This window comes from Carassius auratus, chromosome 24 (assembly GCF_003368295.1).
Source record: "Carassius auratus strain Wakin chromosome 24, ASM336829v1, whole genome shotgun sequence".
NCBI classification, from domain to species: domain Eukaryota; kingdom Metazoa; phylum Chordata; class Actinopteri; order Cypriniformes; family Cyprinidae; genus Carassius; species Carassius auratus.
This window is the reverse complement of record NC_039266.1, coordinates 3,431,392-3,451,520: the sequence shown is the minus strand read 5'-3', so window position 1 is coordinate 3,451,520 and position 20,129 is coordinate 3,431,392. Positions and strand designations below refer to the sequence as shown.

The 20,129-nt window shown below is 40.7% G+C and overlaps 1 protein-coding gene and 1 pseudogene across 1 annotated transcript; one reads left to right on the top strand and one right to left on the bottom strand.

Annotated features, from left to right (window-relative positions):
* Positions 1–1,829: 1,829 nt before the first annotated feature.
* Positions 1,830–9,506, bottom strand: LOC113042132 (uncharacterized). The gene is made up of 7 exons (XM_026200719.1): positions 9,377–9,506; positions 9,259–9,287; positions 3,578–3,690; positions 2,736–2,829; positions 2,471–2,630; positions 2,231–2,383; positions 1,830–2,156 (listed from the first exon to the last, which is right to left on the bottom strand). The coding sequence occupies exons 2-7, from the start codon at positions 9,283–9,285 to the stop codon at positions 1,954–1,956; spliced, it is 750 nt and encodes a 249-aa protein (XP_026056504.1). The 5' UTR covers positions 9,286–9,287; positions 9,377–9,506; the 3' UTR covers positions 1,830–1,953.
* Positions 9,507–9,530: 24 nt separating this feature from the next.
* LOC113041847 (GATOR complex protein WDR24-like) overlaps positions 9,531–20,129 on the top strand; it is an 11,052-nt pseudogene continuing 453 nt past the window's right edge.

Sequence of the window (20,129 nt, the reverse complement as noted above, 5' to 3'; positions counted from 1 at the left end):
TGCATCTTGAGATATGTTTTTTAAATACTTTACCCTGTATGCTGCACATTTTGGCAAATGTTACCAATAAATCATCCACGTATGATATTTATACTACTGCATTTACATAATATACCAGTGTGCATACTGCAAAAGTAGTATGGTTAGTATGCCACTCCAAACACACCCGGGGTGAAGAACTGTACTCAGTCAATCCACTTAAAACTGGGAACAAACTCATTTACCAAGGACCTCCCCTTGATCCCACCCACATTACGTCCCAGCCAATAGCTGCTCTCGAATCTCATGCTTAACATCAGTAGCTGGCCAATCAGCACAGATTGCGGTGTAGTGCGTTTATTTTCTCCATGATGTTGTAGGGTGTAGTTCGCAAGAGTGTTGCTTTGAGTTCATCGCTGTGCTCCAGTGAGATCCTCTGTCACGCCACAATTGTAGTCCTACTGAGAATCGTAGTTCATTTACTGATTTAAAAATGGTGCCAAAAGACGAGATGACGACTCGTTGCAGTAAAATATTCTGTTTACAAAAAAGCAAAAGAAGCTAAAGCTGAAAATATAATGTTAATAGTTTTTTCTTGATCAGATGATGATAAAAAAAGAGATGTAAATATTAATAGTTTCTATCAAATTCTTTATCATTTCATGATGTGTTGTACTTCTGAAATATTGGGACTCGAGGCAATTATGTTAATGTAGTTTTAGTTTGTATGGTTTTGTGTTTGCTTTCATTTCTCAGCTGTATGAAATAAAGACAATACTGTGAGGAGACGTGTGAGTGTGAGTGTGTGTCAGTGCTCACAGTAACACTTTCCACCGATGGGGAACAAAGTATGAAACTCCTCTCGAGCAAAACTTCCTTCTGTTTCTACAAATTATCAGTAGGTGTTTTTTTGTTTGGTCACCTTAGGCTAATATTATGTACATGGATTATTTTCATTATTTCCTGCTTTATGTGGGGTTTACCATTTTTCTTTTTTTTTTCTTTTTACAAATTGGCCATGCAGTAGCAGCAGTCTAAACACTTCATTTAATAATTAAATCAGATTTATAAGAATTTTGTGTACATCAGCATTGAAAACAGTTGTGCTACTTAACATTTTTGTGGAAAAATTTTTCCCCCAAACTCTTTGAAGAATAGAAGGTTCAAAGAACAGCATTTATTTGAAATATAATTTTTTGGTAACATTATAAATGTCTTTACTGTCACTTTTTCAATTTAACGAATCCTTGCTGAATAATAATATATATATATATATATATATATATATATATATATATATATATATATAATTTTTTTTAATTTAAATTTCTTAACCCAAACTTTTAAATGGTAGTTTATCATAGTTTTCACAAAAATATGAAGCAGCACAAACATTGATAATAATCAGAAATGTTTCTTGAGCATATATGTACATAAATATATATAGGTGCATCTCCAAAAATGTGAATATCGTGAGGTTTTTTTTGTAACTTATTTAATAAAAGTGAAACTTTCATATATTCTAGATTCATTACATGTAAAGTAAAACATTTCACAAGTTTTTTTGTTTTAGTTTTGATGATTAGCGCTTGCAGCTCATGAAAGTCAAAAAGGCAGTATTTCAAAATATTTGTATATTTCCTTAATTAAGCAAAAAAAAGGATTTGAAAAAACAGAAAGGCCCAAGTTCTTTAAAGTTATTCCTAAAGTTAATTTATGCACTCAATACTTGGATTCATATATATATATATACAGTATATATACTTTTCAAAACATTAGAAAAAACACTTATAGTTGTAATTTTTTACAAAGGTTTTATTGCTTTATTAAAACATTTATACGTAAACAATTACAAATTCAGAAAAGCAATTGTATTTTGTGATCTTTTTTATAATATCTCAAAAAGACATACTTTTGCAAAGGAAAAGTGCTGAATATAATATTATTCAGATAAGCAGACAGAAGTGCTGCTCTTCAGGATCTCTCCGTCTTCTGTCTCTTCGAGGGCTCTTCATCAGCTGTCTTCCTCTTCTCTGGCTTCTGATTGGACAGAGAAAAGTGTGTTGCATCCATCAGACCAAACTCCTGTAGTAACGAGGGCTGAATCTGATTGGCCACGGCCCAGGCCCATAAACACTGCTCCACCCTGTGAGGAGTCCAGTCCCGCTGGCTGTCCGCTGAGACCACAAACATCAGGGTCAGATCCCCATGAAGAACACTTGAAGAGCAACATGCATCTTAAATCTCTTACCTTTATTAAGCTGGGATGTTTTGTTCAGTATTTTCTGGAGGAAAAGTGCATAATGTTTGGCCGTGTACTCGACCGGCCTGAGTTCAGCGATGCTCTCCACTGCTTCATCAGCCATGAAGGCCACTTCACCCGGAGCTCCGGCCGCCAGCACGGCTTATAGAGACCGATTAGATGCATATTAATACAGTTAATGCATGCATGCGTGATCTGATGGGTGTGTGTGTGTGTGTGTGTGTGTACCTGATGCCGTCGCTGGCCCGACACCTTTGAGTTTGCACAGCTCTGTAATCGCCGCTTGGACATCAGGTAACAAACCGAAAGCTTTGCTGGTCGAGCTTTGAACCGCCTCCTCGCTGTTTGAGCCAATCAGCTGCTGCAAACGAGGCCTGAACTTCCCTTTCTGTTAGAGAGCATCCAACATGCAACCAGTGAGTCACTCGCCTATTTCTGGCATCATGGTTCTTGTTAATTACGTAGGGTGTGAATCTATTTCTGTTGTGCTTACAGTCAGTTTCCACTCCATGATCTTGACGAGCTCAGCGTGTGTGAGGGAACGCTTGGATCGGGCTGAGATCGCTGCCGGCAGCTCCTCCTGAAACCTGACAGAAGATTTACTACATCTACAGTTGTATTCTATTCTGATGCATGTCTAACGCAATGTACATGTGATTTAGAAAAAAAATATATATAATGCATGATTTAATAATATTTTAATTTCTATAGTTTATTATGCTTTTAAATTTGAGTCATTTACATAGACTGTATAAAGGTCATTTATGATTATTAACATATAAATTAATATTCAATTATATTCTGCTACACAAATAGTAATAATCATAAAAACACATTTTGGGTGTTTAAATATGGCTCGTATCAAATAAAGGAAATGCTAGTGAGACTGCATTTACGGTTTTGTCAATTTGCAAGTTTATGGTTAATTATGATGTATAGGTCGAAAATATAAATTAAAAGGATGCAATTAATACATTCATTTTAAATGTAATTAATTTAACAATATTTAAATGTATTATTTATTTTATAAATACATTTTAGTATTTATATTTGTAATTTATGATTATTTATATATAATCACATATCAAATAGACACTGCCACTAAAGTTGCATGGTTATGACTAATTTTGAAAATTAGGTAAAAATTAACATTATTACAATATATATTTTTATCATTTTATTTATAATTTAATAAAGCAACATATAAAGTATTATTTTAAATGTACTGTATCCTTTTTTTTAGCAATATTGTAAATTATGTAATTATTATTAATACACAAATGCTGCAATGAACCTAAAAATGCATTTGAAGTGTTTGCTTGTAAGAACTCAAACCATCTGTCCAGCTGCAAGAGTTTTCCTGATGTCTTCCCCTTCACAGCTGCCTTGGCTTCTACTACAGTCCAGTATTTTCCATGAACTGCTCTCCACACAGCTGGAGCTTCACAGTTCCCTATCATAGGTCACTTCGATGCTGCGGTGACGTCACCACGTATGGGAACACCTCTGGTGTGACGAATGTCTGAAGCCCTATACCATCCCGCCAATCCTATTGGCCAAATGGCGCATAGCACCACCCTGCGCATGCGCGAGCATGATATACCTGGGTGCAGCGCGCCATTTCGCTCAGATTTCATTCCTTCAGGAATAGCGAATCATCTGTGCCCTATCGTCTCGCGTTCTCCAGCGATCTCTTCGAGCAGTGTTAACTCCTCTTCGCGGACGCGATGAGCTTTCGAAAATGTAAGGAGCCATGTACCAGGTACATCACGGCGGGGGACACTCATGACAGGTGCGTAGTATGTCTTGGTTTACATCACGCACAGGCGGCGCTTAGCGGCCTTTCTTCCTGTCCCCATTGTGATGGCCTGCGGCTCAGAGTGCTGCGCTCCAGGGTGGAAGTTTTCTCTAATGTCGCCCTCGAGTCTAACCCCCGTCAGGTCACCTCTGCGACTGCCGAGGCACCGCACGAGGCGAGGGCCTGGGGTGACACGTGCGACATGGATTTTGTGGACAGCGCAGCGCTGGAATATTCTCCACATCGCTCGCTCTCCCCTACCCTGCTGCAGAATAAAACTTATACTGAGCCCGTCGTCTTCTCTAATGAGGATTTACTTCCCACACCGGAGGCATGCACCGCCATCTCCTTCGGTTGTGGACGCTATGACGACGATGTTTTATCCACCGCGGCCTCGGGGTCTGAGGACTTCGCGACCGACACTAGCCCTCTTCCTCCTAGCGGACAGGAGAGGCGTGTTTCCCCCTCCTACAGTGAGCTGTTGGATGTGGTTTCTCGTGCGGTGGGAAAATTGGGGCTAGACTGGGAGGTTGACAAGGCCGAGGCCCAACCTTCTTCCAAGCTGGACGACCGTTTTTTAACCAGTCGGACACCTACACAGCCCCGGAGGCCTTTGCCTTTTTTCCCGGACCTCCACCAGGAGGTTTCGAGGTCCTGGAAACAGCCATTTTCGGCGCGGATTACTAACGCCGCGGCCGCGGATTTCGCCACCGTTTCTGATATGGCGAACCATGGCTATACTATGATGCCCCCGGTGGAAGAGACTCTCGCCGAACACCTTGCGCCTAGTTCGGCCGCGGCTTGGAAGTCTCGCCCCCTTCTTCCTTCGAAGGCGTGTCGAGTCACGTCTAGTTTGGTGGGTAAATCCTACATGGCGGCTGGTCAGGCGGCTGCGTCGCTCCACTCTATGGCGGTCCTTCAGGCCTACCAGGCGGAGTTATTGAAGGAATTGGATGAAGGTGAGGGCATCACACCGGAGGCAGTTAAAGAACTGCGTAGAGCTACGGATTTGGCGCTACGCGCTACCAAACATACCGCTCGTGCAGTGGGCCGTACTATGGCCGGTTTGATTTCGGTTGAGCGCCACCTCTGGCTTAATCTCACCGATATTAAGGAGAAGGATAAATCTTTCCTTATGGATGCCCCTGTCTCCAGGGATGGATTGTTCGGTGAGGCTGTCACGTCAGTAGTGGAGAAGTTCAGGGCAGCGAAACAGCAATCAGCCGCTTTCCGCCAGCTGATTCCCCGCAGACCCAGGGAGGTCGAACGCCGGCAAGCGCCCGCGCGTTCTCGCTCAACCTCCTCTCACCGCCAGCGAGCAGCCTCTCGAGAGGAACCCACACCCATGGCGCCTCCTCGTAAGGACTGGGGCCCTAGGGTTTTTCCTCCGGCGCACCAGCGTCAACGTAAGCGTTTGAACCTGACCTCGACGGCTAAAGCCTCTCGTTCTCGGGTGCCGAATAGCAGCTCCTGATCTTTCTGCTGCTTGCCAGGGACTGTGCCCTCCGCTAGAGAGCGCTGTCGGACCGCTTTCGCGCATCCCACACTCTCATTGCAGTCCCCATGCTCAAACATTGATTGTCTCGCCGCTAACAGCGCCTCGAGCAACATTGGATCGAGCTGTAATGACAGACGCTCCCTCAGACACTCTGCGCAATCCTGCTTTCGGAGTTCGAGGGACGACTCAAGGACCCTACACAAACGGCCCGTTTATGACGGCTCACACAGCCGCCGCTTTTTCGCTAGCGGCAGAGCCCGATGTTCCATCTGTTGGCCTAATTCCTGCCGTGGACACGCTTCAGGATTATACTCAACGGAACGCAACGACTCCGGCGCATACGCTTCCCCGGTGCACGAACACCACGGGTTTTTCGTGTCCGGTCGTTTTAACGCGTATGACGGCGTTGCTGGGAGCGGAAGCTTTGAAACCGTTAATATTGTTTCGGGCCGCGTGGGAACGCTTGCCCGGCATTCCTCAATGGGTGTTACGCACGGTTTGTCACGGATACACCATTCAGTTTCGGAAAGGCCCGCCTCCTTTCCGCGGAATTCTTCCCACTACGGTGAAGTCTACGGAAATGGCGGTGCTGCGACAAGAAATGTCAGCTCTGTTGAGCAAAGGGGCTATAGAAGAAGTACACCCCTCTCAGATGGAGACAGGTTTTTACAGCCGTTATTTCGTGGTACCGAAAAAAGACGGCGGGTTACGACCCATTCTGGATTTACGCCGTCTGAATCTTGCACTCAGACCGAGCAAATTCAAGATGTTGACGGTGAAAAATATTCTGTCTCAGATCCGACCAAGCGATTGGTTTATTACGATCGATCTGAAGGATGCGTATTTCCATATTCAGATCGTCAAGAGACACAGGAAGTTCCTCAGATTCGCTTTAGAGGGCAAAGCGTATCAGTACCGCGTTCTTCCCTTTGGCTTGGCTTTAGCGCCCCGTACGTTCTCAAAGTGCATGGACGCAGCTCTGGCCCCGTTGCGGCTCCAGGGCGTTCGTGTGTTGAACTATTTGGACGATTGGCTGGTGATAGCGCAATCGCGGACTCAAGCACACTCTCACCGAGATCTTGTGCTGAATCATTTAAACAGCCTGGGCTTACGAACAAATTTCAAGAAGAGTGTTTTAACTCCCTCTCAACGGATAACTTTTCTTGGAATAGATCTAGACTCTCGCGCGATGACAGCGAAGCTTTCTCTCCCGCGCGCTCAGTCGATTGCGTCATGCGTGCGGCACTTCAAAGCGGGTCGCACGGTGACGGTGAGATTGTGCCTCAGGCTCTTGGGTCTAATGGCAGCAGCATCCCCCGTGATTCGTCTGGGATTGCTTCAAATGCGCCCTTTTCAGTGGTGGACAAAAAGGCGGAATATTTCACCCCGTTGTCTCCCGCATCGCACGATTTCGGTGACACGGCGGTGTGTGATGTCGCTGAAAATTTGGATGTCAACCGAATTTCTCCTGTCAGGAGTTCGATTGGGAATTTATGCTTTCCGAGAGACTGTCACGACGGACGCGTCTTTGACTGGTTGGGGAGCTGTGTGTCGAGGGCGACCAGCCCACGGAGTGTGGACAGCGGCTCAGCGCGGCTGGCATATAAACAGACTGGAATTACTGGCAGTTTTTCTGGCTCTCCAGTATTTCTCGGATCTGCTGATCGGCCGTCATGTGCTACTCAGATCAGACAACACAGCGGTTGTGTCTTATCTGAACCATCAAGGAGGATTGCGCTCTCGCCCCCTGTGCAGGCTGGCGAGGCGTGTTCTTCTGTGGTCTCGGGACAAGTTTCTCTCGATCCGGGCCATTCATGTCCCCGGACGATTGAATTTCGGAGCGGATCTGCTATCCAGACAGGCTCTGGAACAGGGAGAATGGCGATTACACCCCCAGTCGGTGGATCTTTTATGGCGGATATTCGGCAAAGCGAAAGTGGATTTATTCGCATCGAGCATGACTACGCATTGCCCGCTATGGTTCTCCCTACGCTCCCCATCGCCCCTGGGCGTGGATGCGTTAGCTCACAGCTGGCCCAAGACCAGTCTGTATGCTTTTCCTCCGATTCGTTTGATCCCAGCGGTATTATGCAGATTACGCCGGGACAGAGTGGAACAGCTGCTGCTGGTGGCTCCGCGATGGCACACGCAGCCGTGGTTTGCGGATCTGATCAGTCTGCTAGCGGGCTCTCCGTGGGAGATTCCCATCAGACAGGATTTATTATCACAAGCACAGGGGCTGATTTGGCACCCGAGGCCAGATCTGTGGAAACTGTGGGCGTGGCCACTGAGCGGAGTGCGTTAGTATGTCCCGGTCTTTCTGCTGAAACTACTGAGACTATATTGAGTTCTAGAGCAGCTTCTACGAGACGCTTATATGCTTTCAAGTGGAGACTGTTTACAGCCTGGTGTGGTAATCATAATGTGGATCCAGTTTACTGCCCAGTGGCTTCAGTGCTGGAGTTCCTCCAGGAGCGTTTCTCGGATGGCGTTACACCAGCCACTTTAAAGGTTTACGTGGCAGCCATTTCAGCTTACCACGAATGCATAGGCGGTGCCTCTGTGGGGCGTCATCCATTAGTTTCTCGTTTCATACAGGGTGCGCGACGGCTGAGGCCTTTCCGCCCTGTGCGAGTTCCTTCATGGGATTTATCCATTGTGTTGTTAGGTTTATCAGGGCATCCGTTTGAGCCCTTGGAGACCGTATCGGATAAAATCCTGACATTGAAGACACTTCTTCTCATGGCTTTATCCTCCCTCAAGAGAGTTGGGGATTTACAGGCTCTTTCTGTTTCACCCTCATGCATGGAATTTGCACCAGGCTCTGTGAAGGTGCTGCTGCGGCCCAGGCCTAACTATGTTCCTAAGGTCGCATCTAACCCTTTTCGCTTTCAGCAAGTGGTTCTGGAAGCTTTTTCGCCTGCCGAGGCCGGGTCAGGAGATCTAAGTCTTTGCCCTGTGAGAGCTTTAAAGACTTATGTGGATCGCACAGCTCCTTGGCGTGGTTCTGACCAGCTGTTTGTCTGCTTTGGACATAAAAGTAAGGGCCATGCAGTTACAAAACAGCGCATGTCCCATTGGCTGGTGGAGGCGATTTCTTTGGCCTATGAGGCGCGCGGACTCGCTTCGCCCTTAGGGGTTAAGGCTCATTCCACTCGAGCTGTAGCTTCTTCTCAAGCTTTTCTCAGTGGCTCTTCTATGGATGATATCTGTGCTGCGGCAGGATGGTCCTCACCGAGCACTTTTATCAAATCCTACAGTCTGGATGTGAGGATGGCCCCTGGCTCCCGGGTTCTCTCCGCTTGAGCAGTTGCTTCCTCGGATCTCAGTTATCAGGTACGTCAGGCGTTTTGGTATATCGTTCCCATACGTGGTGACGTCACCGCAGCATCGAAGTGACCTATGATAGGGAACATCTCGGTTACGTATGTAACCTTGGTTCCCTGAATAGGGAACGAGATGCTGCGGTTCTGGCCGTTCCGTACCTTGATAACTCTTCATCTTCAGTCATGAAATCTGAGCGAAATGGCGCGCTGCACCCAGGTATATCATGCTCGCGCATGCGCAGGGTGGTGCTATGCGCCATTTGGCCAATAGGATTGGCGGGATGGTATAGGGCTTCAGACATTCGTCACACCAGAGGTGTTCCCATACGTGGTGACGTCACCGCAGCATCTCGTTCCCTATTCAGGGAACCAAGGTTACATACGTAACCGAGATGTTATACAGGCTTTCATTCACAGACATGACTGACAGAGAGAGAGAAATAATGCAAACACAGAGTTCATAACATTAACAAACAAATGTTAGCAAGCGACATCACAGCATATTAACATACCGGGATGTGTTATGACAAATTTCTTTAGTGTGAGGTTTTAAAGGCGTTGTGAACAGACAGTAAAAGAAAGGTTGTGAACAGATTATGCAGCTCGAAGCAGCGCGCCATGCGACCGGAGGTGACGTCAGCAGCGAACGTAAACAATGCTTCTACATCCGCTTCTAATGAACGGACACAATTGTTTTTAATGGGTAAGTTGTTCGCGGTTATTTCAGCGGTATCTAAACTCATATCACGGTTGATCATTAATATTCGAAGGCTGTATTACTGCCTCGTGCTGCATGAGTTATAACCGCTATACTGAGCTGTTTTTAAAGCAGCGTAGCACTTTTATTAAGGCGCGTGACTGCACACCTAACGTTACATCTAATACTGCATGCTTAATAAGATAAAGCTATAATATCATTTTGTTATAATACTAAATGTTTTATATTTTTATAAACTCGATTCTCGAAGCCCAGTATGCTTGAGGTGAATATGATGAACTGTGCAAAACCCTTATATAAAATAATTACATTTTTAATTGGTATTTCTGTGCATTATAATAACAAAGCACTGCTCTTGTTTTCCTAATGTTAATGAGAAAACAGTATTTATAAACTGGAATTATTGGCTGAACGCAGTCAGCAGCAGATAAAATATTTACAAAACATGCACTCTACCAATAATTCAAATTTGTTGTGTCTATTTGTCTCTTTCTATCACTATATATAACTTTTACAATTTCCCTTATTTTATTTTTTATTATTATTATGTATTTATTTATGTTTTCTGGTATCACTTTTACACTTCATTTATTTAATGTCTTTGTTGCAGATATGTTTTTATGCTGTTCTGCAGGTCGGTGTGTAATTCCGTGTAAAGATTTGTGTATGTATATATATATATATATATTTTTTTTTTTTGTGAAATATTAAAACACAATGAAACATGTTTTCTGTTTCTGACTTCATTTTCTCATAGGTTTTGAGTCAGTGAATGAGCAAGTGAAAGGTTATTTTAAAATAATAAACTCAACACAACGGGCTTTGGACACAGTGTAAGTGTGAACCTCTCACTTTATTACTGTATATTTTGACTTTATAAATGCTGAAAAAAGGCTCGTGCCCGCGCTACCTGGAGATGTTCATTGCTCCACCTGCTGGCCAGAGAAGGAACTGTTCTAGCTACATCTCTTTCTTTGTGTTTTCACCTCTGTTTGCTCTCTTTCTCTTGATTGTGCAGCTTGAGATGGAGAAGATGACCAGGGTCAGCAGCACTATTAGTGGCTGTACCATGTTTTGTCACCTGGATGCACCTGCCAATGCCATCAGCGTGTGTCGGGATGCTACGCAGGTGAACAAATGAGATGAAAATTATATTCACAACACAAGCCAAAGAGACCAATTCAATGGTTGATGGTTCACATTACCAAAATGATCAATATAGAATTTTTACAATAACTTTGACATTTATATAATTTATAATAAATCAGTATTTAAATGTATATAATTTATTCATTATTAAATGATTTATATGTAGTATTACTATCAATTTATTATTATTTAATATTAAATTTATATCATATTAATATGTAAATTAAGTTGGTATTTATTCTGTTAATGACTAATATCGGTTATTAATAATTTAATTGTCAATACTTAATATTCACTTTCCAAATACTATTTTTGGATACTATTTTTATAAGATGTAGTTAACCCTTGACTGATCAGAACATATTTCAGGTGATGTTTGATTCTCAAAATATTTTAATGTCTAAAATTTATTAATTTATTATTATTTTTTATTTATTTGTTTATAATTTTTAATAATTTTTCACAACATGTTTCAAGTGATGGTTGCCATGCAAAATATTATAAATATTTTAATTTCAACAATTTGTCATTAAGTTATATATATGTACAGTATATTGTTTTGCTAATTAAATAAAAAAAAAATTAATCTAATTAAATTTAATCAATTTATTATTATTTATTAGTGCTGTCAAACGATTAATCGCATCCAAAAAATACGTTTTTGTGTGTATACTGTGTATATTTATTATGTTAATATAAATACACACACATACAAATATTTACATGTATTTATATTCATATAATTTATATTATAAATATATAGATTTAATATTAACATATTTTTCTGAAATATACATGCATGTGTGTATATTTATATAGGCATAATAAATATACACAGCACACACACATATATTATGCAAACAAAAACTTTCATTTTGGATGCGATTAATCGCTTGACAGCACTATTATTTATATTTATTATTAATTTAGGTATTGCTTCAGTATGTATATATTTGTCATTTAATTGATTAGTAGTATGTAAATGAATATTCAGTCTGTTATTGATCATTGCATGTTTCAGGTGGTGGTTGCCGGGCGGAATATTTTCAAGATTTACGGTCTGGAGGAGGACGCTTTCGTGGAGCGGCTGAACCTGCGTGTGGGACGCAAACCCTCACTGAACTTCAGCTGTGCGGACGTCATGTGGCATCAGATGGAGGAGAACCTGCTGGCCACCGCCGCCACTAACGGAGCCGTGGTGACGTGGAATCTGGCCCGGCCCTGCCGTAACAAACAGGAGCAGCTGTTCACCGAACACAAGCGCACGGTCAATAAAGTCTGTTTTCACCCCACTGAGGTCAACATGCTGCTGTCCGGCTCTCAGGACGGATTCATGAAGTGTTTTGACCTGCGCAAGAAGGAGAGCGTCAGCACCTTTTCTGGTAGATGAGCGTCTCTGGCTTTACTACAGCATCTGCACATGTGACCCATGCTGGCAGAATGAGTGTGAATGCACACGGTCCAACTTTGAGCTACAGCCAAAAGAAGAGAAAAAAGGTCGAATTTAAGGTTTTCACAAAAATGAGTTCATTAAGTCCTCTTCTACTGACCTCAATGCTCAAAAGTAATCAAACATCTGATATGATCTTTAGTTGTATGCTTTCTTCTGGACGACTGCTGCTGCTTCTCAACATAAGTTGTAGGGCTGTTGTTACAAAGTACTGTATTACAGCTTTGTGGATATTTATATTGAGTTCAAACCATGATGATGTTTGCAAAGCATGTGCATAATCTCCCTATTAAGTACATTATTGCAAAATATGTCTAGAGGAGAGTCACACAAACATAATCTGTTCTGTCTTATCTGATGTGTAACATTATATTAGATCCATGCATTACAGTAGGTCCCAATGTTAATTACACTAACATTAAAAGAATAGAGGCTCTTGATTAAAGTACTGTTTTTTGCATCTTTGTTTCATATGTTTATTAACAAAGATAAAAAATAATAGCAATATTGTGATTAATTATATAGTAGTTTTTAAGAATAGAAATAGAAGAAAATATGCAATGTTGCTCGGTGATTTTATTCTTGGGAAAACTTTCACTTGATTTTTCTCAAAAGAAATTCATCTCTGCTGACTCTTGTAGCCTTCAAACGGCTGTAACTCTACAAGTCATACATCATTATCAATAAAAATAACACATTTTTGACTATTTCCTCATGACGACTCATTTTGCCAGCAGGGGTCACATGTCAAAAATCAAATTCTTTCATGATTTACACATATTATACATCTACAAAACATCACCCAAGCACCTATTTTCAACGAGAAGCACATCTGGAGCATTTTAGACACTAAATCTGACACTACACAGAGACTGTACACAACGTGAACACCAGTCTGTGTTTCGCAGGTCAGTCTGAGAGCGTGAGAGATGTGCAGTTCAGTATTAAGGATTATTTCACGTTCGCGGCCTCGTTTGAGAATGGAAACGTGCAGCTGTGGGACATTCGGAGACCCGACCGATACGAGAGGATGTTCACCGCGCACACCGGACCCGTCTTCTGCTGTGACTGGCACCCTGATGACAGGTCCATGCACAAACATTTAGGCTACAACGGCCAAACGTAAAAGAAGATAACTCGAGAAACATCTCAGTATTGGTTGTTAGTACAATGAAAGTCACTGGTAACCAAAATAGCTTTGTTACCAACAAAATAGGTTCTTCAAAACATGTACTGCAATATAAAGGTTTGAAACGACATGAGGGTGAGCAAATAATGACAGAATTTAAGGAAGGTATTTTGAAGACTGTTGGTAATAAAGCTGTTTTGGTTATGTTAGATGACATACAGGACTGAAGACAGGGACAGTGCATTAACTTTGTTAAAAAAAATTAATTGCGTTATTTTTTTTATAATTAATTAATAAAGTTAACACGTTAAACTGACAGCCATAAATATAATATATAATATAATATAAAAGCTCAGAATATAACAATTAGCATACAATTATTATTGTTAATAATAATAATAATAATAATTATTATTATTACTATTATTATTGTTTTTGTTGTTATTATAGTGAAATTCAATTTAAAATATAAAGCTTACTCTTAATGTAAACATTAAGATTAAAAAAATGAGGGAAATAATAATAATAATAAAATTGTTTTATTACAAATACAAATTAAATATATTTTATATTATTATTGTTTTTATAGTAAAATTCAATTAGAAATTTTAAACTTACTCTTAAAGTAAATATTAAATTGAAAAGGGAAATGATAATAATAAAACTGTTTTATTACAAATACAAATTTAAAAAAATTATTATATTTATAATAATAAATTATTATTATAAAAAAATAACTAATGAAACACACAAAGTGAGCCTTTTTTTAAAAAGAAGATAAAATGAGATAAAAAAAATAACAACAATAACAATTGTAAAATTCATAATAATAACTAAAGAAACTTTAAATTAGAAGGAAGATTAAAAAACAAAATAGTCAACTTCTAAATAATTTATTCAAAATTTCTACTTAATAAATACTCAAAAGCAACTTTTTTTGCCTAATTTTAGTTGGTAAATGTTACACATTTTATATGTATATGTAACGCTTGTCTCTGTCTTGCAGGGGTTGGCTGGCCACAGGCGGACGTGACAAGATGGTGAAAGTCTGGGACATGTCGACCAACCGCGTGAAGGAGATCTACTGCGTTCAGACCATAGCGTCGGTGGCCAGGGTCAAGTGGCGTCCGGAGCGCAGATATCACCTGGCCACCTGCTCCATGATGGTGGACCACAACATCTACGTGTGGGACGTCCGCCGGCCGTTCATCCCCTTCGCAACCTTCGAGGAGCACAAAGACGTGACCACGGGAATCGTATGGCGGCACCAGCACGACCCCTACTTCCTGCTGTCGGGGTCCAAGGACAGTACGCTGTACCAGCACATGTTTAAAGACGCCAGCAGACCCGTCGACCGCGCCAATCCTGAGGGACTCTGCTTTGGGCTGTTCGGGGACCTGGCGTTCGCTGCTAAAGAGAGTCTGATGAGCGGTGAGTGACCCGCCCGGGTGGACTGCTGCAAACCCTCCTGTGGTGCTGAAAAACTGGGTACTATTTGTGTGTTGTGTGTTAAATTGAACATCACTGATTTCAATGCAGTTCACCATATTCGACACTAAAGATGCATGTAAAAACAGAAAAACTATGCAAGCACAGACATTTTTTTTCTTCACAATTGTGACTTTTTTCTCAGAGTTGTGGGATATAAACTCTTAATTGCATGTAATAAAGTCAGATTCGCCAGATATAAACTTTTGAGAACATATCATACCCCCCTCCCCAGAGTTTAAATCTCACAATTCTGTGAAAAAAAGTCACAATTATGAGTTTATTTCTCAGAATTATGAGTTTATCACACAGTACTGACTTTATAACACTCAACTGCGAGTTTATAGCGTGCAATTATATAAAAAAAAGTCAAAATTGTTAGATAAAAAGTTACCTTTTAAAATGTTTTATTCAGTGGCAGTAAAGGGCTTGCATAGAAAACCTCGAGTTTGTTAGAGACAAAAATTATCAAATGTGAGATTTAATAATTTTCATCTATTTTATCGTGTTATTTCTATACGGGGTTCGATTTGACCAAAATTATTTTTGCATTCAAAATTAGCTGCACAGATACAAGATATTTTTTGTTATGTATTTATTGTACTTGCCTTGACTTTTTTATGTCTTTTTTTCAAACTCTCGTGCTTTTAATGGTGTTCATTTCTTTATAGCGCCACAATCTGTAGGGGACGTGGGGCGTAAAACCTATCCGGGGGGCGATCGGCGGTACCCCATCTTCTTCTTCAAGAAGCCGGATGTGACGGAGCAGTTTGCGCAGGTGTCGAGCGCGCTCAGTGTGTTTGAGAGTGAAGCGGGCAGCGGTGTCGGGATGGACTGGTTCATTAACACCGCACAGAGTTACCTGCTGAGCGGGAAACCCTTCGCCGAACTCTGTGAGCATAACGCTCAAGTCGCCAAGAGACTCAACAGACCGCAGGTACAGATGGATTTTAATGGGATTTGGTTGTATTTTAACCTTTTTTGTCAGCTGAAATGCTTTAAACCTACAATATTTATTTTTTTTGAAGTGCCCCCAGAGATTTTAAGTTAACATCTCAATGATTTTAGACAACATTTGCATGTTCATGGTTCTCTGTTCTCTTTTATTAAAAAAAAAAATATATATATATATATATATATATATATATATATATATATATATATACAAGTTAACTAAATAAAATAAATATTTAAAAATTAAAAAAAAACATTTTGCAATTATATAGTGCATAAGGCCAGTATAAAATTATTTAATATAGGCTTCCATGTTTATTTTTTTAATTGATTGCATATTATTATGATTAATACTGAAAGACTAGCTTATCATTAATTCACAAATCCCCTGCAGTTTCCTTACAAACCCTGTTTCACAGAAGTTTTTATGTTATGTGTTTATACTATACAGGAATCGACCACATGGACCATGCTGCGAATCATGTTTTCAGAGCCGGCTAATCCGTCCTTGTCGTCCAATCACAATCTGAAACAAATCAGGAAACCTCCCACTCGTCAACAGGTACTGACATTACCACATGTGATGTTTCATTTCTGAATCCTAACTCTGATATCATTCATCACTGTGCATCTTTTACCTGCGTCCTGCAGCTTCAGTATGAAGGAGATGAGCGCTGCTCTCAATGAGAGAAACAAAGAAAACAGACAAGACAACCTCCACAGTCTGGAGACCAACCTCAACAACAATGACGGTGAGACACAGACATATAAACACGCAGCCGTCCTGATGAGAGACCAATAACAGAGGAATGCAAGATACAATCAGCCAGACTGTGTTTACAGAGCAAACTTTGTGCTTGCTCTCTCAAAACGACTGCATTCCCCAAAGATATGTTGCCTTCAATCACAAAACGTTTACATTTCCTGAGAAATTTTGCATTTACACATAAAACTAATCGTCTTTACCAGAGAAACTTTGCTTTCATTCATAAAACTTTTGCTTTTCCCCAAAAAATTAAATAAGATATATGAGAAACATAACTTTTGCTCACCGAGTCTCCGCAATATTGTATTAAATTCCAACTTTACATCAAAAGAAACTTTACATTAGCTTTACCAATGTGTTTCCACAATAAACTTGTTAACCCCTTATTTTTTTCTTTGAAGCTTTGTGTTTGCTTGCAAACTTTTGTATTTTTCCCGAGAAACCTTGCGTACGCTCACAAAACTTTTGTTTCTCAAAAAAACTTAGCGTTTGTTCGCAGAACCTTTTAATTTTCCAGGGAAACTTTGCTTTTCCTCGCAAACCTTTGTTTCCCGAATAAACTTTGTGTTTGCTTGCAAAACTTTTGATTTCCTAGAGAAACATTGCATTTCCTTGCAAACCTTTGTGTTTTCATTTGCTCGCAAAACCATTCTGTTTTCCCATTAAACTTTTGCTCGCAAATAACGTTTTTGCAAGCAAATGCAAAGTTTCTCAGGAAAACACAAAACATTTGTAGGAGACCAGATAGGACCCCCAAAAATAATAATTTTTTCATCATTAAGCCTCATATAGTTTCAACCTATATGATCGACATTAAGCAACAGATTCAGTTTAAGTCTGTTCCTCTAGAAAACCGATAATTTTATGGTGCATTTTCAACTTGGAGCAACTTGGACATTTTGCTAAACGTCTCCTTTTATGTTCCACAGAAGAAATAAAGGCCTGGTTTCACAGACAGTGCTAGGACTAAGCAAGGATTAGGACAAGGCCACAGTTCAAGGCCATTTAAGTATAAGTCAAGGCCATTTTTACAAATGTGTCTTAGAAAAAAAACATGATTGGTGTCCCTCTTGTTCTTCTTTCAGATTAAACAGCTCAGACTTACATTTTAGTCTTGAGCCTGTCTGTGAAACCAGCGGATGGTTACACATATTAGGAATGACCTGTAAATAATGAGAGAAAAATTAATTTTTTCAGTGAATTAACCCTTTAAAAACTTCAGGGTTAATGAGCTGCCTCAGTTATTATAAAGATGGTTTGATTTGTGAATGCAGAAATTACTCCGTAAGTTTCTCCGTGGCCTTCAGCTGTCAGTCCAGATGTTTAGCTGCCAGGAAATCCTTACAAACAGTGTATAAAGATGTGTTTCTGTGTGCAGAGAACGAGGAGACGGAGGGCAGCGAGGGTCAGGCCGAGTATCTGTTTGGAGACGCTGAACTGGACGACGATGATCTCTACAGCATGGAGCACGAGAAACCAGCAGGTTGGTCAAGAAGCTGCAAACTGTTAATATTGCCTGTGAGAAGTCAACAAAACCAAGCATATCTCACAGGTGCATAGGTGTAAAAAGTGAAATGAAAAGCCTGTTCTCTCTCAAGCAGAGGAGCCCGAGTACCTGCTCCCTCAGGAGGCCTTCCCGTTACGCCACGAGATCATGGACCATCCCTCGGCCCCGGAGCCAGTGCAGGAGAAGCCAGAGTCACCCCACGTCAGCGGGAGCGAAGCCGAGAGCACATGTCTGACTCCCATGGAGTCCTTCAGTCTCATTTCCGTCTCGCAGCTGCTGTTCTCGCCCTCACTTGCCGCCCAAGTTCTTCTGCCCCATCGTAAAGGAGATGCTGTGCTACTACGCCGAGCAGGGCAACGTGCAGATGGCCGTATCCGTGCTGATCGTACTGGGCGACCGCATCCGTAAGGAGATCGACGAGCTCACACAGGTGAGGAAAACCACCCGCCTTTGACAGGAAGTGTAGCTTTCTGCATGTTGGGCAGTATCCGAAATCACCCACTGTACCCTCAAATAGGGAACAGTCATTTTTAGTGTTGTACGAAACCATAGTGGATGTTGTACAGTGCAAAAACGAGTGTTACCAACGATGTACACTAAGCAGCTAGAGAAAACTCATAATGCACTGATGCACATAATGAGAGTTCCTGCGTCTTGCCAAAAGATGGCGCTCACAGCTGAATCATCCATTAAAGGAACACTCCACTTTTTAAAAAAAATAAAACCTCATTTCAAACTCCCCTAGAGTTAAATAGTTGAGTTTTACCGTTTTCGAATCCATTCAGCCGATACTTGGGTCTGGCGGTAGCACTTTTAGCTTAGCTTAAGCATAGATCATTGAATCTGATTAGACCGTTAGCATCTCGCTCAAAAATGACCAAAGAGTTTCTGACTTCGCAACTCTTAATTTTCAGTCAGTCTAATCAGTACACGATGCAACTACAGAAGAGTCAAGTTTCAAATAGGAAAACTATGGAAACTCTTTGGTCATTTTTGAGCGAGATGCTAACGGTCTAATCAGATTCAATGATCTATGCTAAGCTAAGCTAAAAGTGCTACCGCCAGACCCAAAGATCGGCTGAATGGATTTGAAAACGGTAAAACTCAACTGTTTAACTCTAGGGGAGTTGGATGAGTTAAAAAAAAAGTGGAGTGTTCCTTTAATTGGTGTTAAAAGCACCCCTCCATGCTATAATACAACACATGTACAAATTCATTGTAAATGGACTATTAAATTGTTTAACTAGGCTTTATCCTAATTTCAATGACAGAGTTCAATATAAATCCTTTAATTTTACTACTGGAGCTGCCCATTTCAAATGATTATTAAACAGCAGGCAAACTATGCAAAAGCGGCAGTCCTTCCATTGCCCTCACTCACTCGTTTTCATTCACTCCTTCAAGTGAACTGTATGAGTGGACTGATGTAGGTGAATATTGAATGAGGGTACAGCCGTGATGTTTTAATCTGTGTGTTTGTGTTTCAGGAGCACTGGTACATGTCCTACATCGACCTGCTGCAGCGCTTCGAGCTGTGGAACGTCAGTAACGAGGTGATCAAACTGAGCACGTGTGGCCCCATCATGTGTCTGAATCAAGCCTCCACCACCTTACACATCAACTGCAGCAACTGCAAGCGACCAATGAGCAACAGGGGCTGGATCTGTGACAGGTACCACCTCCAATCCCAATCCCTTTGTCAAATCAAAAATCAACTAAACTGTGAGTTTCAGTCCTTATTCTGTTTAAACTGTTTAAAGCTCATTTAAAGGTATATTTCTCTTTTAATATGGATATGGACAACTAAAATTAATAGATTTTTGTTATAAAATTTGTTGAAATTATAATCTATTACAAATGTATTATACTTTATCTTTTATGATATATTTATATATTATATACACAGTTTGGATCCACTAAATAAAATGTATATATTTAATTTTAAATTCTAATTATAAATAAATATATTATTATTAAATTGTATAATAGATGTAATAAATGTATCATGAATTTATTATAATTTCTGTACTATATATGAAATGATAATGAATTGTATTTAATCTATTAAAAATGTAAATAGTTTTTAGAGAATTTTACACTATTT